The sequence below is a fragment of the Artemia sp. Qi Xiang Cuo genome, chromosome 17 (genome assembly GCF_049724085.1).
Source record: "Artemia sp. Qi Xiang Cuo chromosome 17, ASM4972408v1, whole genome shotgun sequence".
In the NCBI taxonomy this organism is placed as follows: Eukaryota; Metazoa; Arthropoda; class Branchiopoda; order Anostraca; family Artemiidae; genus Artemia; species Artemia sp. Qi Xiang Cuo.
In genome coordinates, this window is record NC_142810.1 from 37,977,786 (window position 1) to 37,992,059 (window position 14,274).

The following is a 14,274-nucleotide window of genomic DNA, read 5'->3' on the forward strand; positions in this document are numbered from 1 at the left end:
TTCGCATAACTTTGTTGACTTTATTACTGTTGGAAAAACGCTAAACTTTGCTTAACTTATTAGAGAAAGTCCGCTAAGTTCAGCCAATAACAAAAAATGTGTGGAATATACAAATTAGTTTCTACAAATATAATCGTGTATGCTTGTTTAAAATATTTAGCTTGGTAAAAGAAACAAAAAATATTTTTTATATAGATTTTGAAAAATATATTCTCTGTATATTCATTTTAAAAACATTATAAAACTCCTTATCCCCCTCCACATTTTTGTGAATTTTCGCCCTTGAGATGCGAATGAATAAAAGCCGTCAAAGCAATAAATTATCCCAGTTCTCATTAAATACTAGTAAGTTTAATTACAAAATATGTATAAAAACTTAAAAGTAAAAAAATAAATCAACACTTATTTTGATATTGTACATAATAACCAAAAAGTATTAAAAATACAGTAAATACCAGGCAAGGTTACGAACATATACGAACTGAAACGGTTAAACAAAAAGATTATTCTGATTAATAGCTATAGAGAATATGAGAGTCTGGTCCTTTTAAAAGCCCGAGATATCAAAGACATGCCAATGAATTTTACGGGGGGTGGAGCTGGTAAAATCCGTAGAAAATAAGATTAATACCTGCAGTTGCTGCCTTGATGCCTCCCAGAGGCAGAACAATCAAATGCCTCTGTTGGAAAAAAAAATCCAACTTGATCGTGCGTATTTTAAAATGAAGTATAATTTAAACTATCGTTTGCTCATGGCTGTACTACCCACGGAGTATACAATGCAACCAGAAGATGCGGCGTGTAAGAATAAACAAGCTGTGCAAAAAATTATATTTTTTTAATTGAAACTATTTTATGCCATAATGTGGGACGCAACAGACATGATTTTGATATTATTGAAAAACGCAAGCTATAAAAGGAAAAGAACCATATCCCTATAAAAAATAGCAAATATATCATTACAAGCCACATAATTAATCGTTCACATACAAAATTAATTTTTTGACAAGATGCGGGACACATTTCGGGAGGGCGTTAATCGTCTTTCTATAATCCCTCCCTTCTGTTATGTTTACAGCATAGCTACAATAAGTCTTATTTCTTATTAGGAACATGTTTGCTATACAAGTTAATATTAATCAGCTAAGTTTGTTTGTCTTATTTAAAACAGTTATAGAGCTCTAGCCTTGTTCAGGCTGTACATGTGCAAAGATGATTGGGCAACAGATTTGACAACAGTGCTAACATCACTAACAAAACTACGGACTCTGTCTATAGTTGATGCTGCATCCATAGGTGCCAAACTTCGGGAGGATATTGCTTTATCGATGCTTCGGTATTTCTCAGGTTGAACGAATCGATGAGTAGGAACTCCAAACTGCGTCACACATCTCCTTTTTCTTCGACTAAAAAACAGAAAGAAAGTTGAAATTTAATATTTTTCTATAAAAATACTCATATTTTTTATTCCATATTTCAATCTATAAATAGTATATCTGGAATTTGAATTCCAAGGTAATACAGCTTATGATAGAAAAAACTATCCAGTTGATGGGTTTCCTCAGTCATCTAATATGTTAATATAAATTTAGAATACCGCAAACCAATGGGGAAAGGGCCAACATTTTGCTTTTAATATAAATACAAAGAAGATCTTTGAATTACAGGCAGTGATTTTGAAAGTACAAGATATTGTTAGAAACTGAGGGGGCATGTGTTTTACCTTGATAGGGGCTAGTGGCATGGGTAAATGGGATAATTTCCTTTTTTCTTTTCTTGCGACTGAGGTATCAAATAGATAGACCATTGCGCACACATATTTTTTAAATTTGGCTTCTTCCCAACACTATTACCCAAGCAAAGAAAATTCTAGACTAGTTAAGAAAAAATGAAAACCCAAATATTTTGCAAAGGACTTCTGTCAGCCTGTCTTTATTGCAAAAAAAGATGATAATACGAAACAGTAAAATTGAACAAGTATTTACAAAAAATCCATACAAAAAGCCAAAAAACTTCAGAGATTAAGTTCTTAACTGCGTGACAAAAAATAAAAGAAGAAAAATTCACATTACAAATAAATCACCTCAAAATTTTCTGATCGGGAAAGGACACTCTCTGGGCAATTTTGGAAGCTAATATCATTTATTTTTTTACTCTTTCAATCCCCTGGAAGGTTTTTTTTTCTATGGTTATAAATGTTTGCTTTGAAGTGATCGCAATAGGGACTCGAGGATTTATTAAATACGGCCCAAGGAAATGTTTAATGTAACAGTACCTTTATTGAGTGTGAGTTTTTGTGCATGTTCCACAGCCATCCCAAAGGGATGGATAGACTTTCCATATCAGCATTGATTCGCTAAATCTGTGCAAAAAAAAAAAAAAAAAAAAAAAAAAAAAAAAAAAAAAAAAAAACCGTAGAGGGTTTCGGTAAGAATTTTTTCCGCTTTTCAGTAAAGATTTGATAACTCAAAGCCGATCCTTTTTCCCATAATCGCTATTTTTATGAAAAACAGCATTTTCCAATATAAAAGCGTTTTTTTTACAATTAGGATGACTAGGTCTGAGTTTTCATCTTTTATCTTTCTTCAAAGAAAAATTAGAAAAGTTATATTAAGTTGGATGTACTAACCAGTGTTCACTAGGTCTCTTTTCAAAAATTGTTGCTAAGTTTATTGGCAAAGTTTCTCAGTATGCCATTTGGACACTGAAACAATAAAAAATTGCATTGATTTCAGCTAGGTACGTTCATCCTGAATGATAACGTGCTTTTTGACAGCCAACCCATTGATCCTTTTAGACACGTGGTTTTTGTTTCTAGTGGCTACCCTAAAATGTTAATTAAAGAACTGTTGTTTAAGGAAGAAGTACCTAAGAAATAAAATGCATAAAGCCTGTAATGAGCTGAAGAGGGGTAGGTTTGTTTCGTTTTAATTTGAATATTTGGGGTGTTAAGCCAAGGAGTTGACAACTGTGTTTTTTTTCAAATTTTAAGAAATATTGCTAAAACTTCCTGTAAGTCAGTACCTAAAAAAAAGAGTTTATTATCCTAACTACGAGAACTAGAGCAGACTTTTCACGATAACAGGCTTTCAAAGTACTGGGCCCATTTTTTGGAGATCAAACTACCAATAAAAAAAAAGAAAAAAAAAGAAAAAAAGAAGCTTGGTACAGATCTAACACGCTAGTACCCAGTTGTTGCCTTTCCCCATAAGACATGTTCAATAAATAACAAGTATATCAAGAACATCGTATTGATAAAGGGCAATGTCGCTTTACGGTAATTTTTCATCAAGTTTTGGTGGATTTCAAAATTCGATAAAGCAGTATAATAGGGCGTAGTCTGTTTTATTTACAGTTGAATAAGTTTTGAAGAATTCATTGACATGTCTCAGAAATAACATTAGGGTGCTCAAGGCTATTTTGTTAAGAGCGGTAAAATGTACCTTTGAACGTGGACACATAAAAAGGTCGAGGAAGACCCCTCAGACGTTTTCAAAGGAAATACTTGGGGGTAGTTTTAAGTACTCACTTTAATGACAAACAACAGGCTTGTAAAAAAATATGGTTGGTCCCAACCTTTTTGGGATATAATTGAGGAAAGTTTAGATTGGTTAGTTCAAGTACAAAGTAATTCGTTCGAGGCACAATCGTGCTTTTGGCTTTTTATGATGACTCACGCAGATATTTTGTGAGGCATAATTTTTTTTTACCGTATATATGAGCACATGGATGGAAGGTGACGATTCACTGTGCTTTATCGCGTGTGGTTAAACTTATTTAGTAACAATTTTCATTTTCTCGCTTTATTGTAAAGCGAGGAAGAAAGCTAGCGTTAATTATGGAGTTTGATACAATAGTACCAGGAACCCGGGCTTCATCTGGGCCCCAGCACTCAGCAAGTGGCGGGCTTGTACATACTTGGTTTTCCAATTACGTATTCGCACAATCATCGTATTATTCTTTAATTTTAAATCATGAGATGTCAAGTCATCAATTTCATCAACTCTTCGTCTTATTTTGCAACAGTGCGAACGATAAATCCTCCCAATTATTAACATGTTTCTGGATTTCGTCGCTGCTTTCGACTCTATAACCCATGAAAGTTTTTGATGAATCATGGTAGAAGATGGTATGCCGGTTGGATTTATAGAGCTGCTGAAGGCTTACTATGAGCATTGCAAAGCAACTGTAAGAGTGCTGGGTGAAGAAACTGAGGCCTTCAATGTGGATAGTGGTGTATAGATGGTGGTGTACAGTGGTGTACAATTACATATAGATGAGTTCTAGAAAGAGCACTCTCGAGTTTTGATGATGTCATTATGGGATTGGGCATTAACGTGTCTGACCTGGACTACGCGGATGACATCATTGCCCTTGCTACTGAACCAGCAACTGCCCATGAAATGCTAAATGAAATAGAATATTTCTCTCAACTACCGGGTATGAAGATCAATATGGTCAAAACTAAAGTCATAGACCTAAATATACAGTCGCATTATCAGCTTGTGCTTTACGGACAGGAACTGGAAAAAGTCGATAGCTTCACTTATCTTGGCTTGCTAATAGACTCTTGTGGAGGCTGTGATTTTGACGTACAGAACAGAATCAACAAAGCCCAATCCATATTCTCCCAACTTCGCCACCATTTGTGGAACTGACGGGAGATCAGATTGAAGACAAAGATTTGTGTCTACAAAGTGGCAGTTAGGTCTGTTCTATTCTATGCAGTTGCGACCTAGCCAATGAAGGCACTTGAATCATCCATTTTATAGGATTTGTTTTCTCATGGGACTCGTTGTTATTCTCACTGTTCTAACTGCAATTTCATTTTCCATTCGATTTGATCATCCCTGTCGTATATATTTTAACCGCAGATTTTTTTGTCGATTATAATCATTTTAGATTCGTTGTGATGCTTGTTATTGCACGTCATCTGGCTACAGATCTCACTTCGCTTCATTTTTGTGCATCATTAATATAGCCATTTTTCTATGTCTTTTGCTTTAGCTGTTCGGATTCATTCAAAATCGTTTGTAATTTCCATTGACGTCATAGGCACAAAAACACTTCTGTCCCAGATTTTCCCCAGTCCTTATATTTTCTTTAATTGCGTTGTCATATAAGTCAGTAGCAACCAGAAATATTCCAATGCGTATGGTCTTTGAAATAGCTAAATTGTACATTGGAAACTCTGAAGTGAATTAAATTCTCCTTCCTGTTTATTCTTCACAGACGCTAAATTGAAACGCTGCTCATTCTATTGTTATTTCCGAAATATATAAATTACGCAATAGCATAATTATCGTTTTATTTGTTAATTTTAAGTTATAGTTTTGTTTACAGTTCAATTTGATTGTTACTGTTTCTTGTGGAATGCTTTTTTCTTTAGCTGTTCCGTTATTTGTCATCTTATGTAATTTTACAAGTTTCATAGATACTGGAAACTAATTCCTTCTTCCTGTTAAACCTTTCACAGACTCGCACACGCTAAACTAACACGTTCCTTCATTCCATTGTAATCTTGCTTTGTTTTTTAACCGCAAATTTAATTGTGCAACATTTTCGTTTGCATTTAAATGTGATTTTTGCTATTTCTTGTTCGGAGTCATTTGTCATCTTATAATTTTGGAAACGATACGACCACCCTTGGGGGAAAATAATTTAATTTTTGCTGTTTGAATTTACGTAAGTGTGACGGCACTTACAAGAATTTTTTTATGGGATGAATTCAGTTCCTCTTTCCTGTTTGTATCCTCTTTCCTGACGCCAAAATAACTTCATTCCATTCCAAGGTGGTTAAGAAATCCAGGCGTGAATTAATTTTTTCCTTCCTGTAAGAAGACGCCAAAATAACAGTTCTTCATTCTAGGGTGAAAAACCAGCAATTTTCAATTGAATTACGTAACTCTGTCTTGAATTCAATTAAATCTTCCCTATTATCCACCACAGACACGCACGCTAAACCAACACGTTCCTTCATTCCATTGTAATATTGCTTTGTCTTTCAGCAGCAGATTTCGTTGTGCAATGTTTTCCTTTGCAATTCAATGTGATTTTTACTTTTTCCTGTTCCATGGCTTTCCTTTAGCTGTTCAGAGCCATCTGTCACCTTCTGTAATTTTGTATGTGTCGTAGATACTAAAAACTATGTGACCACTACTGGGGGCTGGGGAATGGTGTAATTTATACGCTTGAAATGCTCATAAATAGGATGCCACTCATATGAATTTTTTTTAAAGGCTCTAAATGACTTTTTCTAACTCATGATCTATTTAGATCGTTTTTTCGTGCCAGAAAATCGCAGATTTCCAATTAAAAAAAAAAAAAAAAAAAAAAAAAAAAAAAAACATAGAGCCGTTAAAAAAATATAAATATATACACACTTGCACGTTTAAAGAGAACAGATTTACGTCAGTCAAAAAGTCTTAATGAAATGAAGATTCTGTAATTACTCAAATGGAAGACTTACCCTGTTGAAGTTAGGCACTGACGATTAACACCGGTAAAAGAAAATTCTTCTTTGAAACACACAACACCACCTACATTGAAAAAAGCCACGCCCACAGAGTCACTAACTTTATCACCATTGTTCATTAAACAAACACGAAACTTTTCGTCACAAGCACAATGGGCCCTGAAAATTAAGAATTTTATGCTACATTATCATTATATATATATACACATATATCTTGCCACTTATAATTACTTAATTTATTATAAATATTTAGTCCTTACTCAGGCTAGTCACACGAACGCAAAGGTGTCATTTAGGAGGACGGGGGGGGGGCAATTTCCGCTAATAATTTGGAAAATCTTATAATTCATTAAGTAAACTTAAAATGATAATTAGTGAGGAACCATTTTATGTCTTACCAGGTTCATTTTTATGTCAAAGAATAAATTAGACTAGGCTGAGAGGTACATTTTAAATTTACTTACAAAAATAACAATATCACTAGTTTGTTTGAATTTCGATAGGATTTATGGAATGTGCAAAAATAGATACGTGCCATGCACGTCGGGTAAAAAACTTTGCAAAACGAATAAAAAAATTTTTAATATACATTTTGTTATTTTTTATAAGTAAACAATGTTTTTTTTTGGGGGGGGAGGGGTAGGCCCGGAAATCCCGATCTACTCTGGATGAGGCCTTGCCAATACCGTAAAATTTTTATAGTACTAAGATTTTGAAAAAATAAAATAGAAGTAGACATTTAAAGTCAGAAAAAAAAAAATCATAGATTCAACTGAGTTTTTAACTACGATTGCAATAGTTTACTTTTACTTGCTTATGGCTCTTACGCCAACCACCAACACCAAAGCTGTGTAAATAGTAGTATTCCCAATTTTTTTTCCCGTTATTTTCTTACATGTTTTATCAGCTAGTTTCTGCTCGTTTAAGGTTTTAAATTTGTTTAAGACTGTTATTTTTCCGATTTGCAGTAGCATCTGCAGTAGTCGAAATTTAGAAAGAAAAGATTATCGTATAAGTACAATAAAACGGAAAATGAGCGTGAACCTGGACGAAATTTCAAGATCAAAATCAAGTAGAGTAAACACATATTAGTCAAATCGCCATCACCATCGTTGGTGGTTGGCATTGCCAAAGTGCCAAAAAAATTTATTTCTGTCCCGTATTTATCATATCTTTGTCAAAAATGCTATTGCACCACTGAGCACATTTTGGAATAATTACTTTAACGGGGTTCTAAAAAGGAAACATTTTAAAATTTACAAAGATATTTAGAAAAACAGTTCTGAATTTAGAACATAAGGTACATTTCATATATGTTCTCTAATTCTAGAATTTTAAAACTTGTGTGAGCACAAAATTTTAAATGTTCAGCAGCTAGAGTTGAAGTCAAAGATTTTTCCAAAGCAATTTCACAAATTCAATCAATTCCAACAATACTATTATGTGAACATTCCAGGTGACTCCTTCTTTAATTATTTCAGAGAGCTTAAGAAGAACTTAGCATAGGAAAATTAAATTTTCAGACTGAAATAGTTGTTTTACGAATTTAAAAAAGTATATACAAAACTGGATTACCCTCCAGTCTTTAGAATTTAAATTTTTCTGGAGCCTTATCTATAAACAAAGAGTATTTCTACGGGGAAGGGTACAATTATCCTGTCAATAGTGGGCTATTGTAAATACCATGCTCACATTCACCGCTTGCCACCATATCATTACAAAGGTCATCATCCCTATGTACATTTAGCGGTATATTCTCAGAATATACTCTCTATTGGGATTAGTCCTCAATCTTTGAAGTTGAGATTTTCCTGAAAATCTATCTACAAACTTAAGTTATATTAAGGGCCAAGTTATAACTACCTTGTAAACGGTGAACTATTGCAGAGACCATGTTTACATTCACCGCTGGCCATCATATCATTGCAATGATCATGCTCTCTACAGCACATATCGGTCTTCCTGTAAATTCCTAAATCATCCGGACTGTTTGCTATATCACCGGGTCCACACCATTTCGTTCCTAGAGGTAAAAATATTAAATTGCAAAAATATGCTTCAGATTGAAATCAAAGATTAAAAACTCAGATATAAATAACAAAAAAAAGGAACAAAACAAAGTGCTAGAGCAGCAAATGTAAACCCGAAATTGTTAAGGAACATGTTTCCAATAAATGTGTCGTCTCACTGAAGCAAAATTCCATTTTGTATTCAGAACAAAACCGCTCCTATATGAGATTAATTAAAAAAACTTTTTCCACAAAATAAGTTTTTCAAAGAAAAGTAAAGAACTCCATTGAACAAAAAATGAGCAAAAATAAAATCAAATAATCTACCAAACGTTAAACTACCGCAAATCAGCATTGATAAATAAATGAAACCCAAAACGAAAAGAAATTACAATAAATAACCGAGTCAAACTCAAAACGATCAGAAATTAACATGAGTTGGGCTCAAAACCCCTAAGCCTTCCCAAGGCCAGAAAATAATTTGCACTTTATTCAAAAAAATATATAAATGTTTTTACTTTTATAACTTTAATAAATCAAATAATATTAACATTTTGATCACTAAATATCAGTATATGTATATTAAAATGACAATGCACATTCATTTGTATTTTTTTTCCAGTTAAGTGCAAATGATGTTCTGGCCTTGGGAAGGCATTAGGGGTTTCAGGCCAACTTATGTTAATTACTGCTCGTTTTGAGTTTGACTCGGTTATTTATTGTAATTTCTATTCGTTTTGGGTTTCATTTATTTATCGATGCTGATTTGTGGTAGTTTAACGCTTGGTAGATTATTTGATATTATTTTTGCTCTTTACTTTTCTTTACTTTCTTTACTTTTCTTTGATAAACTTATTTTGTGGAAAAAGTTTTTTTTTAATTAATTTCTGTTCGTTTTATATTGACATAGTCTTTTCAGAGAAAAAGAAAATAATACTTAAAATCTTTTCTTTTTTTTAAGAATTTATAGTTTGGCCTGCTACTTGTATGCTGGAGAAAAATTTTCAGCAATTTTTAATAACATACACCCTCTTAAAAATCTGGACAAAAATAGTAGTGTTTAATTTAGTTTCATACCTCCTCTAGTTGACCTGAAATGGAAAACTTGATACCATTCGCAAACAAATCTGTTTACTTTCTTTGATAGCTTGGATGCACTTACGCTATTTTGATTTGGTTAAATTTTAAGAGCAGAAGCAGCCCCAAAAGTTTGAACATGATACCCTCAGTCGTTCTTGGGCTACTGCTGAGATGCCTTATTGGGGATTAGCATTAACACAGTGCATTTTGATTTAATATTATGGCAACATTTAGTTTTGAAACATAAAGTCAAATGGGGAGGAGGGCGTGGGAGGGGGATTAGTTTCCCTTCAATCACTTTCGACTATCATAAAGGGCATCAGCCCTTTCTATTTTCAATCGAATGAGCCCTTTTCGAAGTTCCTACGACAACTCCTTCGATACAAGGTGGCCTAAACAACAACAACAACAAAAAAATAATACATTATACCACATCGATCTTTACTATAAAAATGTCAAGCCTTCCAATCACTTTCGACAATTAAAAAGGGCACTAGGCCTTTCTATTTCCAATCGAATGAGCCGTTTTTAAGTTTCTACGACAATTCTTTCTATAAACACCTTATATGCCCCCAGGGCATAAATTACAACCCTTACCCTAAGGGCTGTGAGGGTAGTTGTCATCCTCTAAGACCTAATTTACAGAACTTTCAACTACATCACACAAAAAGGCTATCTCAAAATTTTGATTGGATGTGTCTGAGAAAATGGTGGGAGTGAGAGGGGTGTTAATCTTTCTCCCATCACTTTCAACTATTAAAAAAGGCACTAGCCCTTTCAATTTTCAATAAAATAAGCCCTTTTGAAGTTTCTACGACAACGCTTTTAATAAAAACCTTATGTGGCCCCAGGGGATAACTTACAACCCTCGCCCTGAGGGCTGGGGGGGGGGGGGGGTCGTCATCCACAAAGACCTAATTGACAAACTTTCTACTAAGTTGAACAAAATGGCTATCTGAAAATTTTGTTTGGATGGGTTTGGGGGAATGGTGGGCGTGAAAGGGGGGTTTGTACCGTCCAATCACTATCAACTATTAAAAAGGGCACTAGCCATATCAATTTACAATTGATTGAGCCCCTTCTGAAGTTTTTACGACATTTCTATGATTAAAAACCTTATATGCCCCTGGGCATAACTTACAACCTTTGCCCTGGGAACTCTGGGGGGTTTGTCATCCTTAAAAACATAATTTCCAGAACTTTCAACTACGTTGAACAAAATGGCTATCTCTAAACTTTGATTGAATGTGTTTGGGGTAATGGTGGGCGTAAGTGGGGGGTTAACTACTCTCCACTCACTTTCAACTATTAAAAAGGGTAATTTCAATTTCCAATCAAATGAGCCCCTTTTGAAGTTTCTACAGCAACTCTCCATATAAACCTTATATGCCCCCAGAACATAACTTACAACCCTTGCACTGAGGGCTCTGATGGGGTTATCATCCTAAAACACCTAATTTACAGAACTTTCGACTACGTTGAACAAAATGTATGTCTCAAAATTTTGATTGGATGTGTTTGGGGAACTGGTGGACATGAAAGGGGGGTTAGTTGCCCTTCAATCACTTTCAACTATTAAAAGGGCACTAGCCCTTTCAATTTTCAATTGAATGAGCCCTTTTTGATGTTTTTACAACATCACTTTCAATAAAAACCTTACATGCCCCCAGGGCATAACTTACAACCCTTGCCCTGAGGGATGTGGGGAGGGGAGGGTTGTCATCATTAAAGCCCTAATTTCCGAAACTTTCAACTACGTTGAATAAAATGGCTACCTAAAAATTTTGATTGGATGTGTTTGGGGTAAAGGTGGGCGTGAGAGGGGGGTGAGTTGCCCTTAAATCACTTTCAACTATTAAAAAGGGCACTAGCCCTTTGGATTTTCAATCGAATGAGCCCTTTTCAAGTTTATATGACAAAGTTTTCAATACAAACCTTATATGCCCCCAGGGTATAACTTATAACCCTTGCCCTGAAGACTGTGGGGGAGTGCAATTTGCAGAGGGCTCTGATGGGGCTATCATCCAAAAAGACCTAATTTACAGAACTTTCAACTACGTTGAACAAAATGGATATCTCAATATTTTGATTGGATGTGTTTGGGGAGCTGGTGGGCGTGAGAGGGGGGTTAGTTGCCCTTCAATCACTTTCGACTATTAAAAAGGGAGCTAGCCATTTCAATATCCAATCGAATGAGCCCTTTTTGAAGTTTGTACGACAAAACTTTATATAAAAACCTTATATGCCCCAGGGCATAACTTACAACCCTTGCCCTGAGGGCTGTGGCGGAGTGTTCTCCTCAAAAACATAATGTCTATCTTAAAAACCAACAACTTGAACAACATGGCTCTAACTACATTATGGTTGAATATATTTGGAGAAAAGGTGGGCGATAGAGGGGGGCTAGTTAATTTCGAATCCTCGTGGACCATTGAAAGGAGCACTAGGCCTTTCAAATCCAGATCAACGGAGGCACTTTTCGAGTTTCTATAACAAAGATTTCAATAAAAACTTATATGCCCCCAGGGCAAAAATTATAACCCTTGCCCTGAAGACTGTGGGGGGAGTGTCCTGCTAAAAGGTATAATTTCCAGAACTTTAACTGCGTGGAACAAAATGGCTATCTCAAAATTTTGATTGGATGTGCTTGGGGAAGTGATGGGCGTGGAAGGGGTGTTAATTGCCTTCCAATTACTTTCGACTATTAAAAAGGGCACTAGCCATTTCAGTTTCTAATCGAATGAGCCATTTTTGAAGTTTCTACGACAAAACGTTCTAAAAAAAACTTTACATGCCCCCAGGGCATAACTTACAACCCTTGTCCTGAGGACTGTGAGGGGTTTGTCATCCTCAAAGACCTAATTTACAGAACTTAAAACTACGTTGAATAAAATGGCTATCTCAAAATTTTAATTGGAATTGTTTGGGAAAAAGGTGGGCGTGAGATGGGGGTTAGTTGCCCTCCAATCACTTTTGACTATTAAAAAGGACCCTAGTTCTTTGAATTTCCAATCCAATGAGTCCTTTTTGAAGTTTCTACGATAACACTATCTATAAAAACCTTATATGCCCCCAGGGCATAACTTACAACCCTTGCCCTGAATGCTGTGGGGGAGTGTCCTCCTCCAAAAATAATTTTTACCTGGAAATCAGCTACGTTGAACAAAATGGCTATCTCAAAATTTTTATTGGATGTGTTTTGGGGAATGATGGGCATGGGGGGACTAGTTGCCCTCCAATCACTTTCGACTATTAAAAAGGGCACTAGCCCTTTGAATTTCCAATCGAATGAGCCTTTTTTGAAGTTTCTACGACAACGCCTTCTATAAAAACCTTATATGCCCCCAGGGCATAACTTACAACCCTTGCCCTGAAGGCTGTGGGGGAGTGTCCTCCTCAAAAACAAATTTTTATCTGGAAATCAACTACGCTGAACAAAATGGCTATCTCAAAATTTTGCTTGGATGTGTTTCGGGAAATTGTGGGCGTGGAAGGGGTGTCAGTGGCCTTCCAATCACTTTCGACTATTAAAAAGGGCACAAGCCACTCCACTTTCCAATTAAATGAGCCCTTTTCGAAGTTTCTACGACAACTTCTTCGACACGAAATGCCCTGTTCTAAAGGAAAAAAAAAATAAATGATACATTATGCCAACATCGTTCTTATATGCCCTCAGGGCATAACTTAAAACCCTTGCCCCGAGGTTTGTGGAGGAGTGTCTTCCTCAAAAATATATTTTTATCTGGAAATCAACTACGCTGAACAAAATGGTTATCTCAAAATTTTGATTGAATGTGTTTAGGGGAATGACGGGTGTGGGGGGGGGGGGTGCTAGTTGCCCTCCAATCACTTTTGACTATTAAATAGGGCATTAGCCCTTTGAATTTCCAATCGAATGAGCCTTTTTTGAAGTTTCTACAGCAACACCTTCTATAAAATACCTTATTTGCCCCCAGGGCATAACTTAAAACCCTTGCGCCAAGGGTTGCGGGGAAGTGTCCTCCTCATAAACGTATTTTCTATCTGGAAAACAACTACGCTGAACAAAATGACTATCTCAAAACTTTGATTAGATGTGTTTGGGGGAATGATGGGCGTGGGGGGGGGGGCGAGTTGCCTCCAATCACTTTCGACTATTAAAAAGGGTACTAGCCATTCCAATTTCCAGTCGAATGAGCCCTTTTCGAAGCTTCTACGGCAACTCCTTCCATACGAAGTTCCCGGGTATGGAGAAAGAAGAAGAGGAAGAAAAAATACATTGTTCCCAAATCGTTCTTTACTTAGGCAGCGCTATTGCGCTGCCTATGATAATGCCTACTCCCTCAAGCCTTCACTTTTTGTTTCTATTAAAACGGAAAAAATAATGCTTTTTTGCAATGACAGTTTTTGTAAAGACGCAGCCATTTGATAACACTGATACAAAGCTTAAAATATTTGCCTGATGTTAATTCCGACTTCTTTTAGAAAAAAAAAAAATAGTATGTGGAAAAAAAAAAGTATTTCTGCAATAACTGGCCTGATATGACAACCTTAAATCAGTGTCATCGTTTCGGGAGGGGGAAAGGGGGAAGTTGCCCCCCCTAATAATTTGGAGAAAAATCATCATATAGCCATGCCCTTTGACTCTCCAGATGTAGACCCCTTTTGACCTCCAATAAAAATGCTGGCCTCTGCCTCTAGTTTAATCCCTTAAATAAGGGAACACTATAA

General features: G+C 35.6%; 1 protein-coding gene across 2 annotated transcripts in view; it reads right to left on the bottom strand.

Annotated features, from left to right (window-relative positions):
- Nucleotides 1–355: 355 nt before the first annotated feature.
- The window catches only part of LOC148942172 (uncharacterized), a 72,200-nt gene continuing 58,281 nt past the window's right edge, over nucleotides 356–14,274 (bottom strand). For both annotated transcript variants that reach the window (XM_089102941.1, XM_089102940.1), the window contains exons 4-6: nucleotides 8,339–8,498; nucleotides 6,470–6,634; nucleotides 356–1,406 (exon numbers count right to left, since the gene is read on the bottom strand). In XM_089102941.1, coding sequence (XP_088959067.1) covers nucleotides 1,172–1,406; nucleotides 6,470–6,634; nucleotides 8,339–8,498 — 560 coding nt within the window. In that variant the 3' untranslated portion in view covers nucleotides 356–1,171. The remainder of the gene's footprint in view (nucleotides 1,407–6,469; nucleotides 6,635–8,338; nucleotides 8,499–14,274) is intronic.